Here is an 18451-nt window from a genome sequence, read left to right as displayed (position 1 = left end):
CTGCACAGTCCTGCACAGTCCTGCACAGTCCTGCACAGTCCTGCACAGTCCTGCACAGTTCTGCACAGTTCTGCCCAGTTCTGCACAGTCCTGCACAGTCCTGCACAGTCCTGCACAGTTCTGCACAGTTCTGCCGCGGTTCCACGGTTTAGAGCAGAAATCCTGATGATGTGCTGCAGAAACAGCGTTGGAGTGTGCGTAACCCCAACATGGTCGTGAATCAGCAGCGTCGATGACAGGCCCGTGGCTCTGAGCCCGAATTCCCAGTATATTTAAAATCCCTCCTAATTAAACTTAATAGAATGTAAATTTAATATCTGCAGAGATTGTGTGCTGCCGGTCGGCCCGCTCCAATTCGAGGATTGATCGAGGCCAGCGGGAGGGTTAATTGCTGACTTGATCTACTGTCGCCCAGACACGGTGTGGGGCTGTTTTAATTGAGGCTGATCTGCTGCTACACGGCAGGATTTCATTAGACCAGCTGGCCTCTGGCTGACTGGATCAGCATCCCCTGTCGGCATCGGCAGGAAGTGCAAGGGAGGGCCGGAGCGGGCATCAATCTCCCGTCCTTTGTCCCAAGTCCTTTCTCCTGCTTGAACAGCATGAAATTAAAGGTGGGGCCCTGGACTGTCCCCACTCCAAATGAATGCTGTAAAACCCCTTGTAATGACAGAGCAGAGTGATTTTTCTCACAGAGGAATCACTCAGTGTGACAGGAAGAGTAGAGATAAACTGGAATCAGATCAGTATGCCGTGTTTTCCTGTTGGAATATCTTCACACAAGATTTACCCGAGGTCCCATCTGCTCCCTGACCAGATTCAAGCAGATGTTTTATTTCTACATTTATAAATAAAATTAATCTAAGCGCCCACTCCGCTGGGTGGCAAGAACGTCCACATTAATGAAGAACTGAAGAACGTTCTCATCTTGGCTTTAGATTCTCCTGAAACAATTCCTCAGTGAAAGTTTAATGATGACGGATCAGGATAAACCAAGACGAAACTGTTTCATTGTTGTTTGGGTTTTAGAGCAAAAAGCGACGATGGATAAAGAGCAAAAACACTGAATTTGTTGTTAATTATTTCATTTTTCCTTAGAATATTTCCCAGTCAGTCCGTGAGCTCACCTGTGACCACAGTTTCCACTTTATAATCCTTTCAAAATAAACTCAGGTTGCAGAAACAGTTGCTTTCTTTTTATTTCATTTAATCTTTTTGGGAGGGGGGTGGTAGGTGGAGGCGTCACAAAAAATAAAAATAAATCTTTGTCCATCTCTACGTTATCTTTGTCCCGTTTACACAGAGATCCCAGAACTTTGAAAATAAACCTTTTTCTGTGTGGGGGGGTCCAAAGGCAGCAGAAAACGGAGCAGACGGAGCCGTAATGGCTTCCTGTTGTGAGACACAGGATTGGTTGGTTTTTCTTTAACTAACAGAGATGATCTGATTTCAGAGCTTGTTAGCTGCAGTCCGGTCGTTGACGGTCTGGTCTGAGGAAAGAATTTTCCCAGGTTGATGCAGAACAATTTTCCCTTTTTAGCCTGATTGTGACCAGCATATATATGCCATATGTGGCCATCTATAAATCAAAAGGCAGTCGGTGTAATTAAGTGTACACTACATTAGCCAGGCTAATTAATTTTGGAGGCCATCCATCCATTAACCAGTGGGCCAGCACTGATTGGGCCTCTGTTCTGTGGAACCCCTGACTCCAGGGACCGTGACCCTCCTGAGCCACGGTCACGCCAGATACACCGATGCATTAACAACCAGAGACACGTACCCGGGAGTATATCTGACAACTTTCAGGCGCTTTGACTCAAAAGGGAAGCAGTTTACAATAATTGAGACGGTTGTTCTGCCATAAGTCTTGTTGGCAGCTCCATGTTGAAGGCCTCCTGTATTTGACTATTTTATTGCAGGCCAAACTGTATTGACTAATCCTTCATGTTGTATGTCTAGCCCACTAAATCAATATAGTTTTCTGTGAAACACCCCCCACCCAACATTGTCTTAATTGTCCTGAGGCAGTAAAACCTCATCTTGTTACTCCATGCAAGTCAAAACAGAATTATTAGCAGCTACGGTTTGACCCACGCCTGTTTATGGCCTCACAGGTGATATTTCCTCACAATACAATAAACATTTTATCTGGCAAGAGGAGTCCAATCTATCACAATGAGGGCCCATTATATGACTGATAACCCATCTGGATATAGAAGGAGCCTATTCCCTGCAGACAACAGCGCCTGTTCTCGCTCTCCTTCCTCTGTTTGCTTTCTATGCTAATGATGGCCGCTCAGAGGGAAGAAAGAGTTCAGCAATGAGGGCGGAACTTGAGCGATGCAGCTTTGATGGGAGCTCTGTCCATATAATTAAACTGCTGGCAAATGAAGAACAAGCGGTGGCTTCTGTTGGTGCCGCTCATTAACAACAGGCCGTTTGAGCCCGGCGCCACTCGGAGGGGCGGGGGCACTGTGACTGGCCAACGGTGGGACGGCGTGACAAACCAAGCCAAGGATGAGCGCAGAGCCTGGCACCGTCAGGGCCTGCGAGGGGAACGTGTATGAGTGGTTGGTCCGGTCAGGGATGTAACCCGAGTTACCCGCCGGACCTGGGGGCCTCGGGCCGGCCCCAGCCCCCCGGGCCCCCCGGAGCCCCCCGGGGCTGCTGTCGATGAAACGGCTGTTTTTACACCAACTATTCTGGAAAATCTGGCCTTTAAGCCACAACTTTATGGGAAATGTTTACATCCCTGTTTGAGTTTTCATCTTAGACTGTAAATAAGACAAAAGAAGACAGAAAAAAGAGCGCCCCCTGTAGGCTGGCTCCAGTATACCTTTTAAGCTCCGCCCCTTCTCGTAAACAAGTAAAAATTAAAAATTTACGTCTGATCATTTTCACAGTTGAAACATTTATTTTAGCTGTAATTAGTTATGACTGCGTGCAGGTGAGTCTATATGTAATTTTTTATAGTTTTTGATTGTGATCCGTTTGTTAAAATTTATTAATTAGTATTTTCTCAGGATTCTAAAAATGTCAAAATAAATCAAAAATAAACAAATTCTTACAAGTTAGTGGTTAAAAAAGCCTCACTGAGTCTCCTTTAATTTGATAGAATTTGTTCAACGTGTTTGCTCGTATTATTTACATTTTTCTGACATTATTTGTTTTTGTTTAGTTAATAAAAAAGAGTTTTAATTATCTGCTGATTATTTTATCTATTAAATTGCCAAAATAAATTTGTTTGTTAAATAAAAATGGAAAAAACTATCAGCTTATAGAAAAAGCAGGATATTATTTGACTGTTTTATTTTAATGTATGATCTGTTTATTTATTACCTTCATCTGAGAACTTAAAGCTTCTCTTGTGTAAAATAACAGCAGTAAAGGATTCACCTGTTAGCATCTAGAAAAGGACAAAAAGAAGTGTTTTAGTCTTTTTATTTCTTTGTAAAGCAGATTTAATGCTGAACATCCTAAAAATGCTGTAAAGGAAAACATTTCAGTGTTTTCAGCCCAATAATTCAGTTCTGCTGTTATATTACAGCAACATCAGTTGTTGTTTAAAAAAGTCTCATATTTAGTTAATGATAAAAATAATATGAGTCAGTGAGACCTCAGTGTGTCTCTCTGTTGAACCTGTTTTTGAAATAAGGTGGTCTGGGTATAAATTATTGTTTAAAAAAGTGTGAGTCTTTGAAGCAGTCAGAGGCCCAGCAGCTAACAGTCCTGCTGTTATTTAGTCCCGATGAAATGTGGTATAAAGTGTGCAGGATAGGGATGTCTTTGTGCCTGGCACATCGCGTCGAGCTGCTATGATGTCAGTCCATTTTTGACTTGCAGTCCTTCTTTGTAAAGCAGAACACAATAAATGTTCCTGTTTGAAGGATGGAGTTCCTGGATTAGACATGTAGACGCAGAGAGATGAGCTGGTAGTTCTGTTAATCATCATAGTTTAAATATCCAAAAGCAGAATCTAAAGAAACCGTTAATAAACCCACAGCCTGGGCATCGTGTCAGTGGATTTTAATCAACACAATCAGACTCAGAGTCTGAAACTTTGTGTTGTCACTGGAACGTTTTTAACATGTTTAGAAGGTTATGCAACGAATTAAAGGAGAGCTCAGGAAACCCTGATTATAGGATTAATCAGACAGGAAAGTCTTAAAGTAGACAGGATGTCAGCCTGAGAACTGGAAGTTCTGCCTCCTGTTTTTAGAACCTCTAGGAACCAGAAGAAAACCTGCAGCCTGAGAGCGAAGAGCTCTGTTAGGAAAATAAAAAGGACATATGATTCAATAAATGCTGCTGCTGTTAAAGGATTATTTAAACAAGTTGGCCTCTTTTTCTGGGTGTGAGTGATGTTCCTCAGAGCTGTAAACCCACTGTTGGCACCATTTTAACCACCCTGCCCACCGGCATTAAAAGTCACTGGGCTCCATTCACACCCGCACACAAATATCCCATCATATTTAAGAGGGCCTATTAAGGGCCACATTGAAAATTCATGGGCCTCTCTCTCTGTCTCGTGATTTATCTGCGGCGGCCATGCTGCCGGGCCCTTTTAGGAGGAGTGGCTCCAGTTTTTGTCTTAGAGGAGGCCCGAAACAAAGCCATTCAGCCTCATTTCTCTGAAAGGCCTTCTTCTTTCAGGGGGCAGTGAGAGCCGGGGCTGGACTAACATCTGTTTGTGTCCAGAGCCAGGCGGGACCGGAGCACAGCGTGCCTCGGCGGCCCCCTTCTCCTTGCCGCGGGGGTCTTTGTTCCCAATTTCATGCTATCAGAGTGGCAGCATGTTTTCCTGCACAGAGCTGTCAGGGGCATAAAGGGCCCTGAGTGGGGTCACATCAAGAGGGATGGGCATGAAAAATTGGTAAAATGTATCACAAAGCCCACCCACTAGATGGTTGCCTAGCAGCTCGTGGTGGGGAGTCAAAGCCCTTCCTCCCCCTCCGCGGGGCCGAGTCACACCTCCCTCTCTCACCCCGGTGGACAAACACATCATTTAGATGAAATGGTGTAAACAAATTAAAGAATGAATCAATGTTCTTTGTGTGGAAGGAGGATTTTCTGCCAGGAAGAAATACCTTCCTGGAAAGGCCATCAGCTCTGCTTCTGCTTTCATCAAGAAAAATAAGACATTTATATAAAAAAGTCACATTTAATCCAAATCAGACATGAAAACTTTCTGCTTGTTTCTAAAATGTTGTGTTTCAAACAAAGCTCCATTCCTAAAAGCTTTCAGAGATAAAGTTTATTCACCACCAGACTGCAAAAGCTTCTTGGATTGGAGCCTCTCACCATCTGCATCTCAGACGTTCTCAGATATTCTCAGGTGTTTTCAGATGTTCTCAGATGTTCTCAGGCGTTTTCAGATGTTCTCAGACGTTCTCAGATGTTCTCAGACGTTCTCAGATGTTCTCAGGCATTTTCAGATGTTCTCAGGCGTTTTCAGACGTTCTCAGATGTTCTCAGGCGTTTTCAGATGTTCTCAGACGTTCTCAGATGTTCCCAGATGTTCTCAGATGCTCTCAGATGCTCTCAGATGTTCTCAGATGTTCTCAGATGTTCCCAGATGTTCTCAGATGCTCTCAGATGCTCTCAGATGTTCTCAGATGCTCTCAGATGTTCTCAGACGTTCTCAGATGTTCTCAGGCGTTTTCAGATGTTCTCAGGCGTTTTCAGATGTTCTCAGGCGTTTTCAGACGTTCTCAGATGTTCTCAGGTGTTTTCAGATGTTCTCAGATGTTCTCAGACGTTCTCAGATGTTCTCAGGCATTTTCAGATGTTCTCAGGCGTTTTCAGACGTTCTCAGATGTTCTCAGGCGTTTTCAGATGTTCTCAGACGTTCTCAGATGTTCTCAGACGTTCTCAGATGTTCTCAGGCATTTTCAGATGTTCTCAGGCGTTTTCAGACGTTCTCAGATGTTCTCAGGCGTTTTCAGATGTTCTCAGACGTTCTCAGATGTTCCCAGATGTTCTCAGATGCTCTCAGATGCTCTCAGATGTTCTCAGATGTTCTCAGGCGTTTTCAGATGTTCTCAGACGTTCTCAGATGTTCTCAGGCGTTTTCAGATGTTCTCAGGCGTTTTCAGATGTTCTCAGGCGTTTTCAGACGTTCTCAGATGTTCTCAGGCATTTTCAGATGTTCTCAGGCGTTTTTTTTAGACGTTCTCAGATGTTCTCAGATGTTCTCAGGCGTTTTCAGATGTTCTCAGACGTTTTCAGATGTTCTCAGACGTTTTCAGATGTTCTCAGACGTTTTCAGATGTTCTCAGACGTTTTCAGATGCTCTCAGATGTTCTCAGACGTTCTTTGGATCGAAGGCTGGGACAGTTACAGCGTGTTGTGTCGTGGTGCAACAGTCCGGTTGTTTTTGTGGCGTTTTGTTCTGCAGCGTATCTGTGTCGTTCAGCAGCATCTTGTCTCAGTTCTTCTTCTGTCAGCAGCCACCATCTTCTGGCTCTTCCTCGTCCTAGCTGCTCTCTGTTGCTCTGCTCTGGCAGATCTCGGTCTGACAGTTTGTCTCCAAGTAAAGGAAAACAGAGCTTTAACGAGATGGATAAGAAAGACGAGCGATGGAATCTATTACCCATAAACGCTCCACAGGTATGCTACAATCCAGCCGGAGCGTTAGCCTAGCGTAGCATGAGTTAATGTTGGGTCACTGTCACTTTTCTTATCATGGTGTTTATCTGAGTTTTATTTGTTTCTAAATCTGTGGTGACCTGCAGGAGGACAGCTCTGTCTGAGGATCAGATATGGAAACAGGAAGTCTTTCTTACTCTTCAGTGGTTATTAAACAGCTGAAGCAGACCGGCCTCATGGAGAGGTTTGGAGAAGTCGCTGCGTTAAACAGTCTTGCAGACATCTGCCTCGATTGGTTTCAAAGTGCTGACTTAAAGCAGCAGGGGAGGTTTCACAGATTAAATCTCTCATTAGGGTTTCTTTGTACAGGTGGCAGTAATGTGTCAAGAACGTTGCCTGAGACAATGTCGTCCTCTTACTGGGACTAATATGCCTCCAGAGAGCCCACCCTCTTTTTACTGCCACGTCTTTACACAGACCCGGCCACAATGAAGCATCTGGTGGTCTTTTCCTGTGCAGAAAGCCTTTTTCTTCACCATTGTGTCTGCTGCTTGTGGAACACAGAGATCAGGAACTCTGGGAAATATCTGCGGCTGAAGACGCCGCCTTTAAGCTTCAGTTTGTCTGAACATTTCCATCATTTCTACTAAACTGTTCATGTTGTAACTAGAAGTTTGACTGGGTGGTTTGTGATCATACGTGTGTGTGAGTGTTGCCCCCCCACCCCCTCTCAGCAGTGGGAGGTCACGGGGGTCAAAGTGATGAATTTTTATGGACCTGTTTTCTGTGTTTCAGGCCTGTCCCTTTCTCTGTGCGCTGCTCTGCCTCTCAAAGACAGCCATGCAGGGCAATTTGTCCTGCAGGGCTTTGCAGAATGGGCCAGCAAAGGAGTTAAATACCAAACACACACACACACACACACACCCTGTGTCCTGTTGTCCTGGATGATTTGTGGCCTGTCCATTATCTCTCCTGTGTGGGTTTGTGAAGGTAACGGCAGAATGGCAGCCCTCAGTGTGAACCATTGTTTTTAGAGAAGTTTCCCAGATGTTAGAATGCACAAGATAAATAGGACACATTATCATCACGGTGCACACTCTCTTACCTCCTCAGGATGGGTTTTGGTGAAGGCGTGGCAGGTTCGGAGACCTCCTACAACGCACGCATCGGCGTTTGTTCCCACAGCGCGCAGCGAGTTCATGGGAAGGGGTGAAGCAGCCGGGGGTGGGAGGGCCGCAGCCCAGGTTTTACCAGGGTCAGCTGGTGACCAGTGGGTCACAGGCAGACTAACTCTGTGGGTGATAATGTGTCCACTCTCACCTCCCCCCCACTGATGGATCCAGTGTGTTTGGAGGTATTAAATTAGCTCGCCACAGGGAGAGCGGAGTGGATAACTTTGGCTTGTGTCCAGCCAGATGGGGTGGGGAGGGTCACGGCTGATTTACTGGCTATCCTGTGTAATAGCTGGCAGGAAAGCAGGGGACCGAATTTGTTGTTGCCTACTTAGGATGCCCTCTCCTGCCCCGTTCAGGTTGATGATGAACGGTAGCGAGTGGAATAAAAGTTATCGGAGTGTGAAGCAATTCACGCTGGAGCTGCCAGCCCCTCCTGGCTCATCTTAAATCTGCTGGCGGCTCTGCTTTGCATGGCAGGAAGCAAATAATGGAGCTTTCTGACAATGCCACCGGCCCCGCCGACACCTTAAAGCCCCTGACGATGAAGAATGAGAAGTTAGCTCATTGTCTGCTCATTTCTGTCTCTCTCTGCTCACACATTCATATTTTTATGTCCTAATTGAGATGTAATCAGTTTCTAATATACTCCGTGTTGGTTGAGTAACTGAGCTGAGGGCTGGTGGAAAATAAACCCAACAGGAGGTTAAATCTTTGTTACTTTAAAATAAAATGCCACTACTACCACGTTATTATTTTATAATAACTTTTACACAAAAGAGAAATAAACAACCCAACCTGATGGTGTAAGTTCAGGTGTCTTTCAGGGAAATATACTGTGAGTGAGTAAGAAAGAAAAATTACATTTATTTTATTTATTGTTATATATTTATTTATTATGGCTAACTCGTCTGCTTCAGTGAATGTTTATGTATAAGAACACAGAATAAAACTAAACTAACGCTGCTGTCAGGGATCTCTGTTTTCTGTTATTTCCACCTGTTGGATGGATCCGCATGGAGGCGGGCGAAGGGGCGGCAGGTGTTCAGTAACCGGAAACACATCGTTAGGAAACAGCTTGGCGTGTCACTACCAGGTGCAGCTTTAAAAAACAAAACACTATAATTCTTTGAATTCACCCATTTAAACTTGGTTTAAAACATTTAAAACTCGCAGCTCGTCCCAAACAATGTGGCACATTACCGCCATCTTGTGGCAGCTTTAGCATTACTCTGCTACCAGGTACGGGCGGGAAAAAACAATCAAACCATCAGCTGCTTTTTAAAATGGCAGTCACATTGAATCCTTGTACCTTTAACAACTCTTCCATGATTCAAAGATCATTTCCATCCGTACACCTGAAGCGCCCCGGCAGCAGGGCTGTGGTCGCCGAACATGTGGGAGCAGCGGCCGCCTCCATCTGTCCGCCGTGCCGCAGACAGAAGGCTTTGGGTCTTTGAAGTGGGACAGATTGTTTTAACCTCTCCTCTAAGCAGAGCAGCTGGAAGAAAGAGCTGCTTCCTTCTTCCAAAGCTGGGAGATTATCCTCCATTGATGCCTTCTCCCAGCCTCCTCCTGGTCTGTGGCGCTCTACAAACACTCGGTGCTGACCTTTGACCTGTGATGCAGAGATGTTATGCCGTGTCACTTGGCAGTACCTCAGGAGTTAAGACATCCTCTCCACTGCCTGCCTTTTTCACCCTTGTCCAGAATAATTGGCGTGTTTCTAACGAGGAGCCAATGATGTCGTTGAGTTTAACAAACAACAGCTTTGAAAGAGAAGTCTGAATAAAGGAGCCATCAGTGCTCTGAGATGGGTCTAAGTGACATCATGGGGTTTTTATTATCCCATCTGAGCTGATGCTCCTGGAGGCACTCTGCCTGTTTGGATTCATGTAGGGGGGAAAGACAATCAATCGTGTTCAATCACCCTCCTCCATCTGCACTGATACACCGATTTTTCACTTATTGAACATATGAACGGATCGATGCGTTTCTTGTCAGCATGCAGAAGTATGCAAATACTCACCAGACCGCTGAAGGACAACCTGCAGGAATATCGACCTGCTTGAATTTGAATTTGTTTAAATATTTTCCTCCAGTCCATGAGTCCATGTAAAATACTCCTCAATTGAATCAGGTGGTTTCTGACTGCTGCTGTTCCAGCAGGACATTTCCCTGCAGCTGGAATAATTGAATTCAGCCGGGATTCCAAAGTGTAATCACGAGTGGTTTTCCTCCCAGAAGAAGCAGCATTAGCTAATTGTTGAAGCGACCTGGCTGTATCTCTGCTGGCACAGGCCAACATGAATCCTAAAAGCTGGATGGAAAACCATCTTTATTTACATTCACGTTCTTATGTGATGCAGCCAAACATGAAGAAGAAGTTAACTGATGACTGACCTTTAGGCCATTTGTTTTTATAAAACATTCTCTTATTTGGCTGCAAACTTAATTCCTCCTTAATCTGCCTCTGATTGTTCCTAAATCACAAATAAAGTGGCCTCATCCCACCACGATGTGAGCGAAGCCTTGGAGCCTGAAGCCAGTGTCTCTTTGGACTGTTGGGATCATTTGGCTGATTCTCCTCTGACTTCTGAGTGTTAGTAACCAGGAAGAAGGAATACCCGAATTACAGATGTCACAGACAGAGCTGCTCTCATTTAGTTTTTTTAAAATACATCTAAGAACTGACATGTTGGGATGTTATATCTCAGTGTTTTACAGCAGACATATTACCCAGTAATGAAAACTGTCTTGACTTGGAGCCAAATTCAGTGCTTGAGATCAGCTCAGGACATCCTTAACTGCTTTGGTTCTTCAATAAATCCACAGAACACGAGAAGAAGGCGTCTCAGTATCAGCTTTAAGGAGTCGGATTCAATCCTGCACACTTAAACTCAGCCTGGATTGACAGAATCCCGTGAATCCATGTCTCTAACGTGGATTTAGAGACTTTTTCTGACTTGTAGACATTAAAACATGTTGTGGCAGCAAGCAGCAGGAACTTCTGCCTGACTGACTTTCTTAGGTGGACCAGATTTCTGGTGTTTGGTCCACAGAGTTCAGATGAGCTTTCACAGCTGCCTGAAGGAAGCAGACCATCAGAGGAAACGACCTCTGGTCCGCTCTGGTGAGGAGGTGCTGTAAGATAAACACAAAGCTTTATCTAAAACTATGGATGACTGTTTATGTTGTCAGCCTTTTTTAATTCTTATAGCTGATATTAACAAATCTATGTATTAAAACTTAAAGTGATGTTCCTCTGGAGACAACAACAACTTTTGCTCATTGTCTTTGTTAAATGTGGCAACAATGACTTTCTGACAGGGAAAGTATCTCCTGCCCTCCTCAGCAGCTCCTTCTTTGGCCTTTTCATCGCACAAAGCAGCTTAAGCACACTTAAGCGCATTAGCATTCGGCTGCCAGGGGACCATATTGACCCTGCATTTGGATGGCCTAAATGAGTGAAAGATGGAGCGATTTGTTGGGGCTTTAGAAATCTCCTTCTGGGAGTCGGGTTTGCTGCACGCAGTTGTTCCACTTTCTCTCAAAGCTCCGTGTTTGTTCTGATCCGATCCGTTTCTCCGCGGCTGATTTGTGACATTTCTGTCTAAAGAGCCTTTTTCTGCTCTGTATATCGGCTCGACCCAATTATCTGATCTGTGCTCTGAATCTCAATCAGCTCGCTGCGTCTCTGCGGTGCGGGGTGGGAACTTCGGGCTCAGGGATTTTCTTATTCAGCTGTCTTCAAACACAGATGGCCCAATGTTTGACTAATTGTTAGGAGAGTTTACAAAGTGGAATTTAACTTTGCAAACATCGAGCGGGGTCGGTATTTAGAGCCAGATAAAGAGCCGGGGTTCTTTGAAAGTGTCTTACAGAGCTGTGATTTCAGCTTGTCCTGTCCATGTTTTCATCATCACGTCTTCTTCTTGTCTGTCCTCCCAGAGTCTCTGTTCTTCTGCCACCGTACAGACCGTCAGAACCACCGACACCAACGAAGTCGACAAACTCATATTCAGAGAAACGGAGAACGATCGAAAGGTCAGTCTTTCAAACGCTTCGCTTCATTTTATTATAAATACGAGTCAAAACAGCCGTTTGTCTGACGGCTCGGGGACGGAATCAAACCTGTGAACCTGACGGAGTGAAAGGGATACTTCAGCCATTTTCAGTTATCTGTCCATCTGTCCATCCATCCGTCCATCTGTCCGTCCATCCATTTATCTGTCCATCCATCCATCTGTCCACCTGTCCATCCATCCATCCATCCATCCATCCATCCATCCACCCACCCACCCTTGAAAATGGCTGAAGTGTCTCTTTAAGGTTAAGCTGTTCATGACTCCAGAAACAGGAAACCCAGATCTCTCCCTGCAGCTCATCACTGTTCATTAGTTCTCTAATTACTGAGTTTCCTCCTCATTAATACAGCTGGTAATCAGAGCATCATGTCTTCTCTTTGCTTTCATTCAGGTTGTTCTGCAACTTGAAAAGAAGCTTTTTAATTATGTCAACCAGGACGTTTTCCGGGAAAACAACGGGACCTCAGTAAGTCCTCATCGTTCATGTGTTCATCTGCTCTGTCATCTTTTCCTCTGGAACCATTTATCACCAATTAAATCACTTTTATCAGCTTTACAAACTCTTTAACAACGTTTCTAAAGAGATTTTCTGTGAAAACTAAAGAAAACATGAAGGTTTTTACTACAAACACTAAAATAAGACATGTTAAAGGTGATATTACCTGCTGTCCTGAAACGTTGTTCCAGGTGTGAAACTCTAAACTGTTCTTGTAGATCTAAATCTCTGTTTCTGCTCATACTCTAGATCAGCTCCTGAGCTGAATCATGAGTTCACAGTGAAGAGGAGGTCCAACATCATGCCTTCATGACGAACACAAACAGCTTCAGCACTCCTCTGCTTTATGTGGCTGTATATTACATTAAGTAGTTTAATGTTGCAGCTTGTTAAACTCACACACACACACACACACACACATACACACACCATCAGTATGAACTGTGAAGCTGCAGTTTATAAAAGCTGCTGGAAGCATAAATCAGATCATTTAGGAGCTTTATCAGCTCTTATAGGAAATATTATTCTAAGAAAATTAAATATTTGTGGAAAGAGCCAATCAAAGTGGAGAATCTGGATGTGATTTAACGGATTTTTCTGCCTTATTTTATTGGTTTAGTGTAGGAACTGATCAGATCAGAGACTCCTTCAGCAGATGAACGGAGGTCCACCTGAAACAGATCTAATGTTTGCTTTTATTCACCTGCTCCTTCAGGACTGCGAGGCCTTTAACTCTAATAATATTTAACAACATTCAGCTATAGGTGCATATTTAACACCTCATTATTTAATATATTTTAAAGGCTTGTTTTATGTTATACTTTGCAGCATAATCTCCCGTTTGATCAGCAGAGATGTATAAAAATCCAGTTTCTGTTTGAAGGCCCCCCCCCGAACCTCGTCCCCACCTTCCTCCTCCTCCTCCTCCTCCTCACCAGCCCAGATAAGATGGATGACATAATGGGGGGCATCAGAGATAATCTGATGGTCATGGTCTGGTTAAACACACCGTGTTATGATCCTTATAAAACAAACTACCTTTCCAAAAGGATAAATGTCCTTCCTCACACTCCTCCACCGGGAACGGCAGGAAAAAAATCCATTGCATCCTTCATCAACTGCTAGACTTGTACCGGCTTGACAGAAATTTAATTCGAGGCAGCTCTTGAAAATAATTATTGTATTTTGAGAGGAGTAATCATTGGCTGGGACATGATTGAATGTGTCCATGCCTATTGACTTTTGCTATGATTAATAGGTTTGTTTAGTCGATATTCCCATCGAAATTGTATAATTAATTATCCCCGGCGCTGTCACGGTGGGACGATGGAGAGCCCTGATGAGTATTTGGGAAGATTAAATTTTCCGGGCGCTCGTGGCGTCAGGGGGCACCGCGGGGGCCTTGCTCCGAGAGTCTGGGAGGAGCGCAGCGTGTTTGTGTTGGTGTGTGGTCGTGTTTGTGTTGTGCATCTGTAGATGGGTTTCTGTGTCCCCTGACGCACACACACACACACACACACGCTCCTCCATCCTCATTGATTTTGTTTCAGTATCTCTTTCTTGTAACTTTATCAGTGTGGTGTTGGCAGATGGGGGAGCAGGATGTGTTTGTGTGATGAACCTTTTCGTCCGCCGGGCCGGGCTGGGCTGGGCCGAGCCGGGCCGGGCCGAGCCGGGTCGGGTCGGGCCGCTCCTCCTCAGCATCACTCAGGAGCTCAGAGATGGTTTAAACAAGATGAGGGCATAAAAAATGAAAAAAAAAGCCCAGTCCTTCCATATTTCACCTGTCACAGCTCCTAAGTGGTGATTCAGAATCCAGGCTAAATGAAATCTGTTCTTAAGGAACATAAACTGATTCTACATTGGTTCTGTCATTTAATTTAGCCGGCCTCCACTCTGAATGATTAAGGAAAGTATTGACTGTCTACTTAGCCTGATCAGAACAGATAGCCCTCAGCTTTTATATACTGCCCTGTTTGAAAATAAAAATCATTCCCTTAACAACACAAAGATCATCGTATTAGAAACCACTTCTGTCCGCTCAGTTGTTCCTGCGTCACCGACAGACACGAGAACTGCAGGGAAACCATTCATTAACTCAAATCACTCCCGTATGAAAAGTGATCTGTTCGGTCCGAGTGAAGATTGGAGACACCCTGCTGATGCTGCGGGACCAGAAACAACCAGAAAATACTCGCTGAACAAGTTAAAGCTAAAGGGGACACGCGTAGAACGTGACGTCTCCAGTTGGTCACAATGTGGTCCAGTTTCCGTACGCTGCTCACACTTCTGACCTGCAGGAAGGTTCCAGACGTCCAGAACCTTCCTGAACGTTTGCAGACGTTTTGAACCTGTGCAGGAACAACCAAACTCAGTGTGTTAATCTGGTCACTCCGTGGATCGATGGTTTTTCGGTCCAGTTTTGGGTTCTGTTGGCGTCGGCCCCCTCCAGCGCCACCAAGACCGCCCCTCACCCACACGTGTCAGTGACAGTTTACGGCGTTTCCTCACAAAATAATGAAGATACCATAAAAAGAAGAAAAAATATGGCCGCCTCAATGAAAGCCAAGTGTGAGGAGTAAAAATCAAATTAAATGACCTTTCACCCCAACATTTATTGATGGGTTTTAATGGCGGCAGGTGTTGTCAGCGGGAATATTTGACAATGCGTAAATCAAAGCACAATTACAGGTGGTGGACGAGAGGCCAGCGGGCTCCCAGGGACCTGCCGGTGGACAGAACACGCCGCACTCCGTCATCTTTTTTCGCCCGTCTCCTACCATCACCAGAAATCTGATTTAGGAGGGCGCCGATCGTCCAAGCAAAGTCAGAAATTTGAGCCCGTGACAGGATAGTTTTTAGCCCGACACTTCTTCATCTTTTTCTTCACGCCGTTATTTCCAGAACGACATCATCCTGTCCACAAGTCCCAAGGTCATTTCTGGTTGACAAACTACCGCTGGCTTCCTGAAGCCATCAGGCCTCGAACTGGGATGAGGCGCTGACCCAACGGGGCGGCAGCACATTATGCTTAATTGAGCCAGGATGAAATGTAGTGTGAAATTCTCCGTTCACCTGGATGAATTACTCAACTTAAAGCTCAGCGTCGGCCATATGCTGCTCATCCTGTCAGATTAACTGTTCTTCTCCTCAAACAAACGCCTCACAGCAGGAAACACGAAAACTCGAGCTTCTGTCTGGATTCTAGTCGGAAGTTCAGACTGGAAATATCCCTGATTTCCAGCTTCCTAAGCTTTAAATTAACTTCTCTGCTCTGTAAAAAGAAATGGTTGGAGGATTAATATCTTACCTGCTGTAGATAGTTTTACCTGATGATTACAGACTTCCAGGTTGAATCAGTCTGTTTGTTTTTGTCTAATTTATAATCCCAGAGCAGATTAGATCTTTATTCTGCTGTTAATTTCACTTTAAATGGTTATTTGATCTGATTTTTTATCGTTTTCCTGCTGGAGGTGACCCCAGGACGCACAGATGTGAACTAAAAAAACATTTTCTGCCAACATGCAGGCTGGATTTTGTTGAAGAGGCTGAAATTAAAATTAAAACAATCAGCTGAAATCAGCTAAACTGAAGCTTCAGGCAGAAATTAAAGCAAGGATGCAGATTTCTAAGATTCTGTAGGATTTAAAAAGATTTTTGTTCATTTAAATGAGATAAAACTTTAAAACCCTTAAAGTGAAAGTCGTAACGTCCTGAACGAGCTGAACCTTTTGATTTGTGAACGGCAGAAACAGCTTTTTATTTTAGAAAACGTTCAGAAGAAAGAGGAAAAGAAGATGATGACTCAGCGTTTCTCCAGCAGCTACACGAGTCGGAGCAAACACCTGAAACTCACCTGAAGCTCTGCAACAGAGCTGCTGTCAGGAGCAGAGGTCCGGACTAGCCCTTGGCTCATCAGTCCTGTTTCTCCAAAATAAAGTCGTTTACTGTTGTAGCTGTCCCGCAGAGAGCCAATCAGGAGCTTCCAAAGCCATGACATCATCAGCTGGTTGGTAACCTGTGTTTGCAGAGAGTAATAAAATTATCGGGTCTTTATTCATCTAACCGACCTCAGACCGGTTTTTACTCGGTGTGGGTAAAGATCTGGTTCCAGGATTAAATCAGGGAAAGTTTGGATTCCAGCAGCCTGTCTGGAGGATGGGCGTACAGCTTCATCCCTCATCCACAGTATGTGAGTCTCTCCTGTGACCCCCGCTGCTCGCAGTTTGATGAATGCTCCACATCTGCCCTCCTGAACTGCTGAGACTCAGTCTGGGGGGTCCCAGCGGCTGCGAGTAATGACTGCAGTTCTACACCGCTGGCACATCGGCGCTCCGCCACACAAACACACGGCGTGCCAGCGGGCGCACTCTCCTCTGACGTGAAGGCAAACAACGTGGAAACGGTCAGATAGAAGTACGACATAAATATGTCAGCGCCGTTTCCCTCTGCTGATGGAACACGTCCCGTATGGCGTCCACATCGTGAGGACGTCCTTCCAGATATTACCCATGTGCTGATATTTCATTATGTTCCCGTCACCACGGCGCCGGCGTGATGGCATTAACGTCAGGCTGCTGTCAGACTGGATGATGTCTTCAGCAGGTCAGGATTGTTTCCCGCTGTTTGAGTCGTGTACAATAACCCAGTTTACGAGTCGACCAGCGTGGCTCAGCTGCGTCTCCGTGTCTTCCTGTCTGAAAGGAAGGGGCGGGGCCAACGCAGGGTCCTCCTGGGGTTGCTGGGAAACGTGGCTGTCAGTCTCTCAGGGAGTCAGTCATGCAGGTGTCCCAGCTACCTGTTCATCTCGGAGATAATTAATGTGTACAAGCAGCCGCTAATTGCACTTCTCACTAATGATTTATGGGTTCTGTGAAAGGTGGGAAACTGGGGGAAGTGTGTGTGCACGCTCCTGCTGGGTGAGGAGACATGATTGATGAAGAGTGTGTGGAGAAACGGAGCCCGGCAGAACCTCGTTCTCGTCCTGCATGTTCTGCTGACGGCTGAGGAAAGAAAAACACTCAGAGTCCCGATCCTGTGGAATAATCACAGTTTACCTGCTGTTTAATAATCAAGGAGTGTGAGGTTTCTTTATTTAATATCCCTGACAGCAGAGGGTCATTTCACTCGGAGAAGCTGCGTTTATTTAGTCTCCCTGCCTCAGTTCTGTCTTTAATTTGCTCCAAGTTCAGGTCAGATTAACTGAAGCAAACATTCCTTGTTTTAGAGTTTCTCAGACTTTCTGTTTAGATTTTTACAGTTTTTATTTCATTTTAAAGTGGAATTATCAGCTGACAGAGCCGCTCTGCTTCGGTTTCTGTCTGTTCAGAATAAACACTGACCTTTGACCTTTGACCTTTGACTAACCCCTGAACGCTCTGCGGTAATTTTCTTCATGTTTCTTTATTTTCTCCACAGCTTTTAGAATTTGACAAAGAGCTGTCGGTGTTCAAGGATCGACTGCATGAACATCAGATCTCCTTCCCTCCCAGGTTTGGAGACGTTTTTTATTCTTTCATTTAAAAATATATAAAAATATAAATCCTTAACATTTAATGAGCCTAAATAGAATTTTTGTTTTTTCCCAATGGAAACTACAGCTTCTTAGCAATAATAGTGTGATGGGAATGTCTTCTTCTTGTTTTGTTTGTTTTTACAGAGATTTTATTCTTAATGACCTTTGACCCCTGCAGGAAACTATTCACCTTTCAGCCAATTAAACACAAATCAAACCATAAAAACATAAATCTGGAATAAAAACACAGAAGGTGTTAAACTTTGTTTTATTGTAGTTCAACCACTTTGTCTTCATGTTCTTTGGTCAAAATAGATTTATTAGTAAGAAAATACTTTTTAATTTTCTGCTAAGACTCAGATTACAGGTCAGATTACAGCTCATTACAGGTCAGATTATAGTTTATTACAGGTCAGATTACAGGTCATTACAGGTCAGATCACAGGTTAGATTACAGCTCATTACAGGTCAGATTACAGCTCATAAAAGGTCAGATTACAGCTCATTACAGGTCAGATTACAGCTCATTAGAGGTCAGATTACAGCTCATTACAGGTCAGATTACAGTTTATTACAGGTCAGATTACAG

At 44.5% G+C, this 18451-nt stretch overlaps 1 protein-coding gene across 4 annotated transcripts in view; it reads left to right on the top strand.

Annotated features, from left to right (window-relative positions):
- Nucleotides 1-18451, top strand: part of LOC108246561 (inositol polyphosphate-5-phosphatase A) — a 171753-nt gene that overhangs the window by 116975 nt on the left and 36327 nt on the right. For all 4 annotated transcript variants that reach the window (XR_005232672.1, XM_037973684.1, XM_037973683.1 and 1 more), the window contains exons 10-12: nucleotides 11715-11810; nucleotides 12243-12317; nucleotides 17766-17839. Coding sequence is in view for 3 of the 4 variants with exons in the window: in XM_037973684.1 (XP_037829612.1) it covers nucleotides 11715-11810; nucleotides 12243-12317; nucleotides 17766-17839 (245 nt within the window). In the remaining variant the exon portion in view is untranslated. The remainder of the gene's footprint in view (nucleotides 1-11714; nucleotides 11811-12242; nucleotides 12318-17765; nucleotides 17840-18451) is intronic.

This window comes from Kryptolebias marmoratus, linkage group LG22 (genome assembly GCF_001649575.2).
Source record: "Kryptolebias marmoratus isolate JLee-2015 linkage group LG22, ASM164957v2, whole genome shotgun sequence".
In the NCBI taxonomy this organism is placed as follows: Eukaryota; Metazoa; Chordata; class Actinopteri; order Cyprinodontiformes; family Rivulidae; genus Kryptolebias; species Kryptolebias marmoratus.
The sequence above is the reverse complement of the archived record's forward strand: the minus strand, read 5'-3'. Positions and strand labels throughout refer to the sequence as shown.